The sequence below is a fragment of the Ruditapes philippinarum genome, unplaced genomic scaffold (assembly GCF_026571515.1).
Source record: "Ruditapes philippinarum isolate M1 unplaced genomic scaffold, ASM2657151v2 ctg7260_1_1_1_1, whole genome shotgun sequence".
In the NCBI taxonomy this organism is placed as follows: Eukaryota; Metazoa; Mollusca; class Bivalvia; order Venerida; family Veneridae; genus Ruditapes; species Ruditapes philippinarum.
Genome location: NW_026865646.1, coordinates 163,269 through 181,056, shown reverse-complemented (window position 1 = coordinate 181,056; position 17,788 = coordinate 163,269). Strand labels below are relative to the sequence as shown.

Genomic DNA, 17,788 nt, shown 5'->3' with positions numbered 1-17,788 from the left:
TATCCTGAAAATTATTAAAATTTCTTAAATTATGAAAAATATCTAACTTTAATAATAAAAAATAGTATTGCTCTTATATGAAATTATCCGGAAATACTTTACCTGTTTGATAAAATAAAATATTTATATAGATTTTAGTTTAGAGAGTTTAGTCCTTACCGTCCCAAGCCAGAACGTACCTAAGGGTATGACTAAAATACATAAAGGAGATTTTCCCCCCTTTTTTTAGTGCAACCGGCAATGATTTTACAAGATAGTGTATATTTTTTATGTTCAATTCATTCATGAAATGATGTATAGATTGCTAATAATTTAAGATATTATATATATTTGTATCTCTTAAATGTAAACATTGATTAATTGAACGTTTGCGCACCATTAAATTATCATTAGGGGCCTAATAATCTTTATATCATTTTATGAATACATTGATCATGATTATTGATACACAGTCCTGTAAAACTGATAATTTAAACATAAATGATAGGAAGAATATAAAACAATAAATAATGCTAAGAATAATTGGTCATACGTACATATATGTACAAAACACACAATTTCCATTTGTCTTTAAAAGTGAAGAGTTCTGTCATACATATGATAACGACTGAAACGACTTAGAGAGATAACTCCGACACTTAATCAATTACTTTTTGTAATATAACTTAATTATCTTTGTGTTTTTTTAAAATATTGATTCGTCTAAACTAAGTTCGATTCTAAGACTTTATACGTACGTTACACCTGGGACAAAAAATATGTACATTTTACAGGTTAAAATATTCATGGAAGCAAAAACTGACACTCCTTAAGGTCCTGAATGAGGTATCCAAACATTAAACAAAACTAGAATTTATAATTATATCCATCATGAAATATGTTTAAATTATGCTACTTTATGATTGTCCTTTAAGCTAAAAGCTTATTTGAATGATATCGAGGTCCAATTGCTGTAATAATGACATATACTACAATATAAAATTAATAATTGATCATCATGAAATAAAAAAAGGAAATAGTTTTGCAAACAGTTTTACTACAACACGGTGCGTAATCGTTTCGGGCTGATTTGGAATTATATAGTCCCCGTTCCTGAACTGATTTGGATTTATGGCACAGGATTGATTAAGATAAAAGTGGATTTTTAGCTTGACAAAGTAAGAAAATATAAAAAATAAACACATTTACATCTTTTAGTCTTTGAATATCTATTTGCACGGAACAATGCAATGTTTAAGGAATTCATATACAACTCTATAAGGTATTTTAACGGTCTTCAATCAGTTGGAATCGAAAAAACAAATTTCACTTGTCAGTGAAGTAGGCCTAGTAGCTAGTAATTCAAACACTAGCATAAAATTGCCAAAAAGTCCTTATTTTCTATCATTTTTTCAGGTATTTCATGATCATTTTATAGAAATAATCATTCCGCGATGATTTAATGGTTTTAGTAAAACGTTTTTTTTTAATAATTAAGTTGTAGTACGTATTTTAATGACAACCGTGTAAATTATTTAGTGCACCGGATTGATTCATATTAAGGGAAACAAAGGCAACGGGCCAAAATAATTATCTGGAGCTTTTTAAGTCTCATCGCCGGCATTAAATATTTAAAGGTCAAATCGAAGAACTGTATTTCACAATTTTACAGAAGCCTTTTATAGCTACTAAAAGTTTGTGTTTTGACTCACTTAGTCTTTCATAACAAGAGGATGAAAGGTATTCACAGTGACTGACAACAACAACAACAACAACAACAGATTCAATTGCTACGCATGTAATTATAAACACAGTAATTTAAACAAAACAAACGGGTTTTTAGTAAAAAATACCTATCCGAAGTAAATATATAGTTGGCACAAAGTTTAGTGCATGCGCAACAAGCTTTTATCGGTAATTGCACTGTTGCGCAAATAAGTTATTAATAAACTTCTTAAATACACTTAATTAATTAGTAATTAACTGAAAATTGTATTGTGCATTTATCATTAATTATTATTATTCATATCATAATGGTGACGCGTAAAATTTAGTTTTGTGTAAAATAAAAAAAATGAAAATTCTAACTCTAATTAAATGATTATTTAATTTAATTAAATTAGATTTCATTAAAACAAAATTCAAAATTTCACCATTCTATTTAATGAAAATTAAAATACACATATAAAAATCCCAATTAATTTTAGCATAACACGAACTTATTAAATAATAATTTTTAAAAAAATAAAATTTTAACCAACATAACATTTTCACATAAAAAATTTACAAAGAAAACGTGCGCATCACTTTTAACTAAAATATACATTAATTCCCGCGGAGTTATAAAAGTTTTCCCGAGGGAGGTGGGGGATAATTTAAATTTTTGTGATAATAAAAGTAAGACGATGCCCTTGATGGGGAAATTTAAAGATTTATTTTAGTTTTTAATTTTAACCCAAAATCTGCATCGTTGATAATTATATATGGCAGTTTAACAACGCTTCGTATTGCTTAATACATTAAGACTAAATATAAATATTATGTTTGTATTACATTTAATTTAAAACCGTGGTTTAATTGATTTGATTTAATTGATTTGTGAATGGATTTTCTGTTTTAAACTCGTCTTAAGGTAAGTATATATAGCTGCATATTTTATATATAATTTATATAAACAGCATTATTGTTTTTTTTAATATTAATGCACGGATGTGTTTTTCACATTGCGATATTGGAATAAACAACAATATCAGAACCGCCTGAAACCAGTACCAGACCGCTCAACAGAAAAAAACATCGTTATTCTTTATTATGCTTATTTTGTTGTGTGAACAACCTTAACGATTACACGAATTCGTATTTACGTAGTGTATATATGCAGTTTAAGCCTTCCTTAATCGATTTTGTAATGTAGACTTATAAAAGCGGATAATAAGACATGTGTTTACTGTTTATCTAGATCGTTTTATTCGATACACGTAAAAAATACTATGGCGAAGTTGGCGGGAAGTTTAAACGTCCGGGAAACACGGGAACTAATTGAATATTATACAGCGGTGTATTTGGTTATTTGATTTTTCAAAGACATAACCATGTTAAGAATACACTAGGGATCAACACAAGTGATTTAGAGATCATAATAATTGGACGTTATTGTTCAAGCCCCATAACCTCAGTTATAACCCTTTTGATCTAAGATCAAGACCAGGTCTTTCAAACCATTGCTGGTTGAAGTTCAGAAAAGGGGCAAAAATTATACTTATTGGAAAGGGGAATGGGGACGATTTTCGGCCGAAATCTGTCATAGAAATTACTTAAGATATATACAAAATGTATATTATTAATATAATTTATGTTGAGTTTATACTTTGTTTGTACAGTGCTTTGTTTTATTTTTCAGATATTGAGCGATAACATTCTTGTTTAAACAGTTTTATAAGAATTGACAAAAAAATGTTGGAACTTTACCGGAAGTACCCTGTGTTTTGTACAGTATGGGCGTTCATGGAGGTGGTGTTATTTGGGGGTGTTATATTTGGATGGGGATCTCTGGTGTTTATTCTCAAAGAGGAAGGGTTCTATTTAGATTATTGCACACACGAAGAAACGGGCAATAACTCTAATATAGTATTGTCCGAAACATTAACTTCTGTCACAGTTTCTAACTCTTCAATCGACAAACCATCCTACACGTTCCTCGACGGAAATAACAGCACGAGCGCGTTCCGGGGAAGAAACGCAGACGGAATGTTGAGAGGTTGTCCGGAGCAGGAGTCAAAGTTGAACCTCTGGTTTTCTATTTCTGTCAGTTTCATGTACCTGTCATTTGCCGGAATAGGATATTTGATCAGGCACATTGGCACGAGATATACACGTGCAATATTCTTGTGAGTATATGTTTTACATGTTGATGCATGTTTTTTTCCTTTTTGTTTGTCTCTCTTTAGGCAACTAACCTTTGAAACTATTGGATAGTAATGCAGAGAAAACTAATAAAAACAAGAGTGAATGAATTTACATATGTTAAATTAAAAAAAAATATCTCGTTAACTATTATTTTCTGTAAGTATTTTAAAATTTCATGACAGGGAACTTAAAATAAGTTCTTTACGTATATCCCTTCTGAAGGATGCTAAATAAATGCCACAATGCTTGTTTATTGTATTGTTTGAAGTAGTTCGAATGAACTCACTGTATTGTACGATTTATTTCAAAGCATGTTAGAGAAGTTGCTTAGTTTGGTAATTGTTCTTATATAAGCCGGTTACATGTACTGCCTTGGCGTAGTCCGATAGCGTCTCTCATTCAGTCCGGTAACATTAAATGCACTTGTACAGTCCGGTAAAGATCTGCTCTTATATAGTCCGTTACGTGTTACGTGTATGTACTTTGGTATGAGCCTCCCGGTTAGTTCAAGAAGTAGAGCGTTTGACTGTGAATCCGGCGTCCCGAGTTTGTTTCCCTGACGGTGCAGGTCCCTTTCGTTGTGATTTCGTTACAAGTCCTGTTTGTATGCAGTATTTGAGAGGCTGCTCTAGCACACAGATTGTTATGTTACATCGGACCATGGACACACATTGGGATATATTTACAATATGAAAAGATCTATGTGGTAAAATGTTCGATCTGAGAATGCAAAGCGCATTTTCCAAGTGAGCTACAAATCGATTTTTTTGTCAGTTTCAATTATGCAAACGTTTTTTTTAAATACTAAAATTGGACATTTTTCATGCTTAAATGGATTCCTTCGTACGTCCAAGGTTCGTATGTCCAGTTTTGATCTTCAGCCTATGCTTCAGTATGTAATCTTTGTAAAAATTGGCGGGTTGAGAAGAATAATATGATTTGGAACAATGTATTATAATGTTTGCAGTAAAGCTATTGTACCAGTGGTGATTTTCATTACATTGTTTTGAAACACTATTATTAATAGATAGATCTTTTATTTATTCTCTTTAAACAGCTTTATTTACTTGATTGGAACTCTATGTTTGGCGTTTACAAGTCCAGGTAAAACAGTTTCGTTTATTTCATCTCTTTGCTGTATTTCAGAACATAAATACGTCATTTGTTTGAAGACCTTCATTCAATTTCTATATATACATGCATACATTTACCAAAAAGCCAAATGAAGTCTTGAAAATGGTCGAAGGTGGAGGGTTGTTCTGTATTTTAAATTTATGTTGATTTCATTATTTGAAGTTCTATTTTTACTTATCATAATTATAATTGTATTTATATTAAACGCTCGGTATAGTTTTTCAGTCCGACCATTTTTAAAGATTTTATTTGCCTTTAAATGTTAAATGTATTATTAAAGAAATTATCACTTTCAGATATGGAAAGCGCAGGATATTTTGTTGTATTTTGTAACATGTCTTTGTTGTATTCCAATATATTTTGCGGTCATGATCAAAAGGCCATATTGATTGATTTTTTTTTCTCCCCGAAAATTTAGAGACTTCCGCGGCTAAGTTGTCAAGATTACATTAATTTGTGTTTATTTCGGGCATGATTTTCGACGGTGATGACTTTTTTTCCCAGAAGGGGTTTTATAATTTGAGACACATTTAGTCTCCTTCAACCCTGTTTTTTTACCTTCAACCTTTCTTTTACCTTCTTCGATAGTGTTCTTTGTACTTCACTTACCAAACGGTTTGAGGACTTAATATTACACATCAATACATTTTTTACGTATATACATATACACTATACAATGCGGCTATCTTTGATCATGACAGCAAGTTTTTTCTTAAACAATTCAACAATCAAAGGCAAATGTTACAACTATCTGGAAACTGCGAGAAAAAAATATTTCATTACGTAATTGCTTTTGCCATACAACCTAACTAACATCATTATCTTTGTACAAAAATATAAGAAGAAGCCATTCATTTCCCATATTTCCGACGGTCGTAGAGCCAGTATTCGACCAAGCCAGCCTGCACAGAGGCACATTCTCCTCATACTGTTTCATTGGAACCCCTTAAACTTAAACAGCAAGTTCCAACTTTGAAGTAGGATAAGAGCATTATATAAATAAAGCGATGTAAGGATATGACCCTTGACATTCTGACAGTGTGAAATGGACTTATTCAGTTTCAGATTTTGGAACTGTCTGTCATGTGGTCGATCCGTGACATGTCCTCTGTCAATTTCGGGCTCATCCTGAAGTATATTTTAAAGGCCTATTATGCTTCAGAAATGCTATCATCTTTATTTCACAAAAATCTTTATTTTTTGTATTCTTTTACAGTATCTTAAAACATTACTCATTTGCCATACAGATGCACTATTTTATGCTTCCTTTACTTGTTTACAATTGATATAATTAAAGTTAATAAGTATTTTGTACGGAAGTCAAAATACTTCTTTGTTTATGACACACCCCTACTATTTTTTTCAGTTGTTGAAACATCTTACATGATCTATTTCCAGTATTAAATCACTCTTGAACACATGTTTGGCATTTCTAAAGAATTTAATTGTTTTAAAGATTTCTGAGGCATAATGTGCCTTTAAGTAATTGAGCCAAAATATAGGGGCTGGTCAGATTGCATGGATGTTCAGATCTGGCCTGCTTATATTGTTGGCAAAGGCTAGGTCTATCAGCAGGGTAACGGTTAAACGTGCGGATGTATATGCGAAATGAATGGCTTTGAAGAAGATTGTAACTTTATTATTTCAACTTTATTTAAACAGAAAAGATCACAAACATTTTAACATGTTCACACCAGCATGCATTTGATTAATTGAATCATATTGTTTTCAGTTACCATAGTCAAACCTAATCATTCCTGCACGGTAATTCCATGTTAATTTCTACCGTGCTGGCGATAAATACACTTTAACGATTCCCAAATATGCTACATGTCATCTTAATGAGAACTTTTAATCACATTTTTGAAAGTTAAAAAGCGTTACTAACTAACTTTCAGGGACAGATAACTTATTAGTTAATCATGCAAAACTTATAAAAAATCTTAGAACTAATGAACATTTTTTCTTCTTGACACTGTTAAAAACGCCTTTATTAAGCATGCATGCAACATAAATTACTCATCTTTACGGTGGCACAAATGGAACATCAGATATTTTTTCACTTAACTTGAACTATTTATTAGGTGTGCACGTTCTATCTTTTACGTATTGGCCTTACCATTTAGCTAAATCGTGTGCGTAGAACAGTTAATACGTGCGCACGTAATAAAATAATTGTCCGATGTCCCGTCTGTGCCACCATAAATTTCACATGAAGTATATAATTATATGTTGTTATTTGTCACTGTATGTATTTGACTTGCCCCCCCCACCCCCCCCCCCCCATTTTTATAAGTCATGGCATCTGGACGTGTTATTTCTCAAGCCGGGTTTTAAACACGTGCAGATGTCTTTGAAAAGAACCTCGTATAATTGACTGTTACTTGTTTGCAGAGATACCATGGCTACTGTTACCGGGGTTGAGCTGTATCGGCATCGCAGGTCTAACCATGCTTGCTACCAATCTCCAGGTAAAACTCGTTTTATAAATAACTGTATACATATGTTCTTTATTTGTCTATTGACTCACACATATGTTCTTTATTTTTTGTGTAATGGACTCGCTCATATGTTCATATTTTGTGTAATGGACTCACTCATAATGTTCTTTTTGGTGTAATGGACCTCACTCATGATGTTTTTTCGTGTTGGTTTTTGATTTTTTTGGAAAAATTTCTTTTTATTTTTTTTAAGGATCATATAGATTTTGAATGAACACAACATTTTTATGGTCCCAATTTATAGTGAATGGTTCAACAAATTTTTTTAAGGCCCCCGTTTTTTTGTTTACTCATTAAACATTTTTTGGGAAGCCTTATTTCTTTTTTTTGTGTAAGGTCACAAATTTTATTGTGAATTCAAAGTTTTTTTTTTAAGCCACCCCTATGCTTTTTTTGGTTTTGGCCACCCAAGGCCTTGAAAGATTAATTTTTTTTTTAATGGGCCCTATAGCTTTTTTAAAAGACCAATGCATTTTTAAGACTTCTATTCTTTATTTTTAAAAAACCCAAATTTTTTATTTGGAATGAAAAAATTTTTTAAATGGCCAAAAAAGTGTAAGGGTTTTTTTTCTATTTTGTGTTGGGTTTTCAAGCTTTTTTTTTAAAGGACTCCCAAACTTTAGGTAAAGTAAAATTTTTTTTTGTTAAAAATACAAATTTTTTTTTTGAAGAAACCAAACTTTTTTTTGGAAACCCAAAAATTTTTTTTTTTGTAAACTCACCAAGAACTTTAAGGCCGGGACATTCCCAAAGGGTTTTAAAATTTTGGGGAATTTTCGGGGATTTTTGGAAAATTGTCTTTTTTTAGAAGGTTAAAAAACAGAGAATTGGGGGGCAACCAATCGTTTAAAAGTTTCTGGAAGACAACTTGGGGTTTCAAAGAACATTTGGTTTTTCCCCTGTCTTTCAGCTACCCACACAAAAAATTTGGTATTACCCGGGAAACTAATGATTAAATTTAAACTAATTTAGATGATGTGGTATTGGTTTTTTAAGTCTATTACTTTATATATCGATAATATTTCCATTTATCTAGGTGTCAAACCTTCATCCACATTTGCGGTCAACGATTGTCGCAATATTCACAGGACTCTTCGACTTTTCTTCAGTCAATAAGCAGCTTGTCAGGGTAAGTGGCTTTCTTTTAAACAAACGAAGATTTCGATCATACTGAAATCTCGAGAAAACGTTTTTTTTTTCGTATGAAAAGTACCGAGTAGTAAAAAAGGGAAAAAATATTTCAATGCAATATCAGTTCAAGAAATTATCTAAAAGTATGAACTATTATGCAGCAGGGGCCAAATTGCTCAGTTGGTAGGGCAAATGAACAGCAATTGCGGATATGAAAATGTAATATGCTGGTACGGATCTACCAATTTCAGAGGGCGAATAAAGATTTATTATATTCGGGACATTGAGTTTTACTGTTTCATAAGTCCAGCATTCGGCAATCACCAATTATTTCACAGGATGCATGGGAATGATGTTACAGTTTTGCGACGCACTATTAATACATCAACGGCAGATTGCAAAGTATGCATTGAATGACTTAATGTGCTTTTTCATAGTACACTGTACATAATAAAGGGACCGAAATTAAGTCTCATTACAGCTCCTCAATTTTCTGTCCCTTTGGAAGGTAAGTACAATTTGATAACACATTTGTTCGAAATTTATACAGTTCTAACGTTGTACATGTATTATGATTTCTTTCGAAATGTCAAAGTTATTACAAAAGTATACGAATTTTCCGAAAATCGCCTTGTTTTTACAACATTTCTTATGAATACTACAGTTTTGCTTGGGAAAAAAAAACAAACAAACAAAAACAACACCACCAGACCTGCCTCTTTTTCAGATTGCGTATGAAAGCGGCATACCTAGGCGGACGTCATACATTTTTATCTCCGTTTTATTTGCCGTCATTATTGCCACGAGCACGCTTTTCTTCTTACCTAAGATGAATATTGGTGAAGACTATGTTAATGAACAAAAGAGGAGAAGGAATAGCTGCAAACAAGAGAAGGCGCGTGACAGAAACGACAAAGCGCCAAAGGAAGAAAACAACGAAAAGCTTTTAAAAATGCACGAAAAGGAACTCGTTGGTAATATACTTGGAAAATCGATTAAAAAGTTAATATTTTACTAAGGTTATCAATTATTTATTCTTAACAGTTATAAATTATAATTTACTCCACAATTATTTGTAAATTTACTTTACAGTTGTCTTTGATAATTTTCTTACCAGTTATCAATTATAATTTTCTTTTACATTGATCGATGATAATGATAATTAGCTTGACAATTATCAATGATAATTTCCTTTACAGTTATCAGTGATAATGTAGATTTGAAAGAACTAATGGAACAACCCAAGCCGTCGCTGATGTCCGTTGTTTTCTCCGTGACCTACATGTTACATCTATATTGGCTTTTCGTCCACGCACTCCGATTTGTTACTTTTATTGGACAGATTAATGTATGGCTGGAAAATATTTTCGAAGGGGATGAATCCAAAGGTATCTTATGTTATAAAAAGTTTTAAATTTTTGATAATTTCTTAATAAAATCATTTAATGATATTTAACGGGTGATGATATGTATTCTATTTCTATTATCATATGTAAATAAGTATTTTCATTTATCGGTAAAGAATTAAGAATACCAATTGTTTGATTTTTACCAAAAATGACTAATAATTTTTGTTTCTGGTCATTGAATCGTAAAACATTTATATAGTCTTCTCAGCAGGTCTGTTGATTCATTGAATACTAGTATCATCATTATTATTATTATTGTTGTTGTTTTTGATCTTGTATCACTTTTATTTGTTACAGTTGGACAAATGCTGGCTATCTTCTCCTATATGACCATGGGGGCTATTGGGTCAGCTTTACTTTGTGGATTTGTGTACGACTTCATGCGCAAACGATACATAAGTAAGTCTCTTTACGAAAGTACCAATATTCATATAATTTTTTTAATCCTTACCACGCTCAATATTGTAAATAGGCTTGTCTATATTTCATTCTGGACCAAACCATTCATCATATTAGAGAATTTTTTTAAGCTATGTACATACTGAAAAGCGAAGATCATACCGTCTGCTGATCTTGATCAGTACTAGTCGAATAGGTAGAATCTGTTGTCGTCAGTTGGCTAAGTTAAGAACAGGGGAGCGGTGGCCTAGTGGTTTAGGTGTCTGCCTCTCAACCCAGGGATAATAGGTTCGAGTCTTGATCGGGTCACGACTATGTCTCTTCATGACCAGTACTGGTTGGTTCCATGAAGCGGACTCGAAAGTGATTAATAATAATAATAATTGTTTCGCAATCGAGCTTAAATAAATATGTTAAAACCAAGTTAAGAAAGTTATGAAAATAGTAAATAAATATCTGTACAAAAATAACACCGATGTCTTGTATCGTTGCCATGGTAAAATTTTACAACAGACTTGTCCTGGTTTTAATTATGATTTTGAATGATTTTGATATGAAAGACAATAGAATACAACTTAGCATCCAACAACTTATGTCATAGAAAAAACAAACAGACAACAACAACAACAAAAAAAACACGAAAAACAACAACAAAAACAAACAAACAAAAAGCAACAAAAAACATACAAAATCACAATAATAGTTTAGGCCACACGTTGTATACAGACTAGTGTGTTTTACTGATATATTGAATGGACTGTTAGTTCATGTGCGCGGACGCTAACCTTTACATAAATCTCTTTAATAAGTGAGTGTCCTTTGGTGAACTACACATGAACTTCACTAGGTATATTACCCGACTTAGTTAAAGAAATAAAAGAATTTCTGAACAAAACATAAGTAAAAACAATGTATATAAATAAATAAATAAGTATTTAAAAAATAAATAAATAATAAAAAGAGTAAAAATAAAAAAAACAACAACAGAAAGTTACGGAAAATCATTCAAGTTTCAAATGTACTGGATGGTCTGCTGAAATTAATAATGTAAAGATATAAAGAGAAATCAGCTTTGAAGCAACTAATTTATCAGTTGATCATATTTCGCATTTTTAACATGTCTACACGCATTGTAAAATATTAATAACAAACAACAGTGCATGTTATATACGATTAAAATAACGATAAATGTTTAATTTTAATTAAATGGGAAACAAGAATCAGCTGTCGACGGAGGATGTTAATCCATGTATGCATGCTATGAGAATGGAGGTCACGTGGTTGTGATGTCTGCCGCTCAACCCAGTGATCTTGGGTTAGAGCCCTACTGGTGTATCGACTGTTACCTCGCAACACACCAGTACTGGCTAGTTCCAGGAAGTGGACTCGAGGTTGGGGTGTAAAAAAGCTTCAATCTTTCATCACAATACAGAATGTGTGTGTGTGTTTGTGTGTGTGTGTGTGTGTGGTGTGTGTGTGTGTGTGTGTGTGTGTGTGTGTGTGTGTGTGTGTGTGTGTGTGTTTTTTTTTTTTTTAGAAATTATGAAATGGCTTTAACCTTTCACGTGAAGTTTTTTTACGCTCGATATTTTATCAAATTGGAATAGGAGGACTGACGGTTAAACAACAAACAAAATGTATATGCTTTATAAACTACGTGGTTTGACAACGTTCGAGAAATTTTAGGCAATTTTAGCACTTTGACTTTTTCTGAGGTCAATGTTGGGGTCAACCACTCTGGACTGCCTATGACTTACTTGGTAGATTACTCTTTTATACATATTGTGCTTGTTTGGAATGTATAACTATGTTGTAATGAATTCTTGTAATTTGGCCGGCACGGCCTGCCTTGTTTATGTTAGGAAATAATTCAAATATTGGAATATGTTAAGCTCCGACAAAAGTATTTGTAAACTATTGTTCAGTAACACTATCAAATATACCGCAGCAATAATAATAGTTCAACGAGGGTATTTGGAAAACACTTGTTGCGTTTCAGGGCACTTACTCGACCAACTTAATAAATAAAGAAAAGAAATGTACTGGTTTCCTAGCAGTTTCCGTCCCCTAGCAATTTTCTGGACGTTTATCATTTTCGTCCAGTACAGTCTATTTTTACCAGTAAGGCATCAACATTACTTTACTCAAAAATAAGCAACACCTGGGGATTCTAGTTTGAATATCCATGCGCAATAACTAAGACCCCATGTTTTAGGTAAATCAATACTTCGGAAAATATTTTTGCAGACGACACGGAAAGGGTTGGGAGGTTCTGTTTGTCTGACAAAACCATCTTAACATTGCTTTATGGTACTGAATCATATTCAAAATAAAAAAAGGTCCGAAAAACTGCTATGAATTTTTGAATAAAGGTGATAAAAGGTGTTACATTTCAGGCCTATATTCAAATTAAAAAGTAAAATGAAAGTGCAACATTAAACACATGGCAATGCTTGACAGGTACCTAACTTTGTCCTGTCAAAGTTTTGTACCCCTCCGTAGACTGATTTTTATTTTATTTGTTAAAAAGTGCGATTTTTGGCCGAAGACTGCTAGGAAACCAGTAGTGTTTATAGAAGCACTTTAAATGTATTTTTCTTGTTCACAGGCATTGCCCTTTGTTGTACTGTCAGGAGGATAGAAATTTATTTCTTTATTTCGGAAATTTACCATTCAAATAGGAGAAAAATAAGTTTTATGTTAATGGAGAATTGTCTGTCCAGAATATCGGCCTAAATTATGTATGGAAAATCCCAAATCAACTGGTTTAAACTTAACATGCATATTATTTCTTCTTCTGTATGAACAATATGTTTCACAATTTGCTAATTTGTAATGTTTATTTGATTCACTTATAAAGTTGTTTTCCTTAGTTGGAAGATAGGTTTCTAACGCTTGAATTTTATTGATTTATCATTTTAGATTGTGGTAAAATCAAGAGCGTGTATATCCCAGTCGTTCTGCCGATGTGTTTGGTGATTTTCTACTCCGTCGGGACAACAGTACTCTGTTACATCAAACATGCCGTCGCCCCGTACTTTGCCTTTGCTCTTTTCACGCTGTTCCGGACCTCGTTGTTCACGGTTGCTGTTGCCTTTGTTGGGGATGCGTACGTATATACAACAACAAAAACACAACCCCCCCCCCCCCAAAAAAAAAAAAAAAAAAAAAAAAAAAAAAAAAAAAAAAAAAACAACAAAAAACACCACAGGATGAAACGTCCAACCTGCTGCTTATTGATTTGATATTTATGAGTTCATGTATGCAGTTAAAACTGTGTTAAAGACCATCTCTGAGAAAGATAACCCTGCAAATATAGGTCACTTTTTGATAATCCTTCATTATTGAAGTGGGAGAAGGTAACCTATAAATAAAGACCATCTGTAATTTAAAGACCATGATTGGTCTCTCCTTTAGGTGGTCTTTGTTCACAAGTTTAACTGTATTTATATGGCTTGTGTATATATGTATGATGTAAAATTAAAAAGTAATCATGTGCTAGCTGGTATGGCTTTATACTTGTGGTAAAGGCTCCAGCATTATGAGGGTTAAGCAAAACGAAGATAGGGTTTATGCATATGACACCATACTATTAATGCTGTATAATAAACCATATTTCTAAAAGTTCTTATAATATTCTAGACCACAGTTGTCTTCAGGATAAACTAATTGCTCTATTGGCGCCGTAAGCAGACAAGTAATGCAAATGTAAGCCACTGTTTATACAAATTGTTCTCCGTTTTTGTTTCATATAAATAATACATCTTGTCAGGTATGATTAATGTCGCGACAAGAGAGTTTAAAAAAACAACAACATATTAAGAAGACTAATGAAAAAGTCAAACTTTATGAAAAACAACAACAAAAAAAAAAACAACTGTTTTTAAATTGAAATTTATTTTTCCAGGTTTCCCCTTGACTACTTTGGTGTGTTGTTTGGGTTCATACAGTTGTCTGCAGGGATAGCTGGACTTGCCCAGTACCCTTTGTTCCAGTGGTTTGATGCATACGAAGGATCTTACATGCATGTAAGTTTTGTTCCATTTCATGACATTCATACAGTTAAACCTGTGTTAATGACCACTTCTGAGAAATATAACCCTGTAAATAAAATAAAGGCCACTTTCATGGAATAATTGTGCGTAAAAAAAGAAATTAATTGTTTACTGAATTACTTAGTTTATTTTGCAACCAAAGCATGATATTTGTGAGTTTAAAATTGCTCATAATTGAATGAGTAAGTAAGCGGTTTGACACCAACATTGTCCTATATACGACAGCATGATACGTCACCCTTTACCTTAAACTTTCACAAAGATAATTTATAAAATGTACATGATCCACTTAAATTTGGACATGTCTATTTTATTTAGAGGGTTTCAACATCAAAGCTAACTGGTGATGTAGGCACATTACCTCACTAAGCACTCCTACATTATATATTTTACATATTAACGTTTACCTCCAATTGTTACTGAGGGATTGCCTTCAAAGGTTGATGCATCAGAATTGCAGCTACCGTTTAGCCCTGCATGGTCGTAAGACGCGACTAAATAACTGGAGTCATTGCATCTCTAAGCTCCAGTAGTGATGTGAGGTGATTTTTACCCCTGGAGTTACTTTAATATTGTAACACCCGAGGTTAGCCAAAATCATCTTTCATGTTTCGGCGCCATATGACCTATACTTTGTTGGTGCACCGTAAAACCAAAAAACATACCAAAAACATACATCGTTTACCACCCAAAGTATCTTGAATAAATTCCTGGACAATCCGGACAAAACCATCTTTTTTTTAGGGAGCATTTCAAAGCATGTACAGACTGACTGAAAAGAGAACAACTGCACGGGTGTGCTGGCTGATCTTGGTCTGCACTGGTTGTATGGGTGTATCTTGTTCTTGCCAGCAAGGGTTTTAAACCAATTTGATTAATTGATTACAAAAAAGATGTGAGAAGAAGTGAGGCATTGCACTGATACAGTTATTCTAAAATATGGACTGTCAAAGTAGATTTGAGATGTTCACTCTACTTATAACTAAGTATGAATATGTTTTCATTTTCCTTTCAGGTAAGCATATTGCTTCTTGGACTAGAGATCTCCACTATTGTCCACCCTATACTTCTGTATATTAAGGGTAAAAGGGATAAAGGAGATGAGGGAATTAATATCTACAACCATGACTATACCATTGACGTCCCCATCAGTGCCTGAGTCCTCAAAATTCCAAGTTTCCTATTGGTCGGAAGATATAACACCAGCTACGTTTATGCATCGTCGGAAAGGCTGTCTAAAAGTATACAATGTACATGCAAAATGGTGCAACCGTTGTGTAAACATTCTGAGATTTTTGTTCATTTGGTTGTGTTTTGCTTAAAGCCAAACAAAAAATGTTTGTTGTTTTTTTTCTTGTTTACGAGCCAAATGCCTTTTAATGTTATTATATGTATTCAAAGCACAATTCATGAGCTTATGTTTAACATTATACAATAGAAAATGTTATGACGTTTAGTTAACTGTCTGCCAAGCACAGAGTGATTATTTCAAACATTACCATATCATGACCTTATTTAGCTGCGTTGATAGCGTTTTGAATTAATTTAGCTGCTTTTATAGCGTTTTGAATTAATTTAGCTGCGTTGATAGCGTTTTGAATTAATTTAACTGCGTTGATAGCGTTTTGAATTAATTTAGCTGCGTTTATAGCGTTTTGTATAAAATTAGTTGCGTTGATAGCGTTATGAGTAGATTTAAATGCTTTCATAGCATTTTGAATTGTTTTAACTTTAATGGTGACGGCATTTATTCCACTCCAATAAGCTTATTATGTATCTTCAAACTCAGGTTGCCAGTTAGGTAAGAAATTTAGTAGATTTTGTTGTTTATCTTTTAAATAGTACGTAAAGAACATGCCAGATAGTTCATGACAAATGCTTTATCGTTTTAAAACTTAACATTTTTGTTTTCGTAAGTAGAAAATTTGACGTAGTTATTAATTTGATTATTTATCTTCAATGCTATTTTGTAAATGATGGGCATTAGATAGCTATATATAGATGTACATGTATATATGTACAGTTGTAAAAGGTGCATCGTGAATGTGGAGAGCCAATTCTGTGTTAAAGAATCTGCTGCCTTATTTTATACTACACACTGTTTTTTACATTTTAATTTATAGAAAAATAGACCTGTTCATAATTGTATCTTTTACAACACATGACCTGTTAGTGTTTATTATATACTAGTATAGATCTTTATTTATAAGCATCGGGTACTTTCTATAGATCTAAATAATACGTGTAGTCTTATATATCGTCATGTCATTTTACAAGAGTCTATTTCACAACAACAGTCTTTTGTTGCTCCTACATCGCTACTTTTTGAGTTCATTCGTTTAATGTTTGTTTCACTATTACATATTTGTTATATTTTGAGATTTAAGACGTCAGTCAGTTACATCATGATAATGCGATGACGTCAGCTCAGTGAAACGTCATTAAAGTTGTGTTATTATGTACTGTTTTTGGCTTTTCTGGGACAGATACTAAGAAATGTTTAAGGATATTTTAATATTTGATATTTTAATACGGAAAGACAAAACTCAGAAAACAAGATGAAGTCTGAAAAATAAAATGTTTCAGCCTCTTTCTTCTTTTTCTTTTTATCTGACACGTCAAAATTAAATATTAAAACCAATGCAATTTCATTACGATATTGACAGATTCATTCCGAGTGTATAATTAATTTGTCTTATACTGCATGTTAATATGTAGATATTCAGAATGTTCGTTAAGAACCTGCCATGCACTTTTATAGTTTACATGACCCGCATATTGTGATACAGTTATTTTGTAATGTACATGTATAATGATATGTACATGTATGAATTTTATTCATTATTGCTAATAAATCATTATTTTGTTTAAAGATATTCTGGTCTGTGTTGTTCGTTTTTCCCTCCGAGTTTGTATTTTATTTGTCTCACCTAGCGGAAGCCTACACATGTTTTATAAAGTATGCAGTTCGGGTTAAAATACGACACACCCAGTGTGACCTAATTACTTATTTCTGCATTAAATAATTGGCCTTTTTCTAGCAATGTATATCAGGTGAACGATCCAGTGTCATCGTGGCTTTCTTGCTTTTGACAATGACGTTGTGAGAGTAGAGTAGGAAAGTATCATAGGCTTTATAGCCAATGTCCTGTAAAGATCTTCAAAATACATTCATCACGTAACTAATATATAATAATAACTAATAATGTTTATTTTCTTTACAAAAAAAATCCCCAAAAAAAAAACATTAAAAAAAAAAACCTAAGGAAAAAAT

The 17,788-nt window shown here is 32.3% G+C and overlaps 1 protein-coding gene across 1 annotated transcript; it reads left to right on the top strand.

The window, feature by feature from the left end:
- Positions 1-2,440: 2,440 nt before the first annotated feature.
- LOC132729883 (equilibrative nucleobase transporter 1-like) lies at positions 2,441-17,390 on the top strand. The gene is made up of 11 exons (XM_060715719.1): positions 2,441-2,611; positions 3,380-3,866; positions 4,943-4,989; positions 7,414-7,490; positions 8,557-8,649; positions 9,379-9,625; positions 9,851-10,039; positions 10,358-10,459; positions 13,382-13,568; positions 14,367-14,487; positions 15,530-17,390. Exons 2-11 carry the CDS (start codon positions 3,433-3,435, stop codon positions 15,671-15,673), a joined length of 1,641 nt encoding a protein of 546 aa, XP_060571702.1. The 5' UTR covers positions 2,441-2,611; positions 3,380-3,432; the 3' UTR covers positions 15,674-17,390.
- The last annotated feature ends 398 nt before the right edge of the window (positions 17,391-17,788 follow it).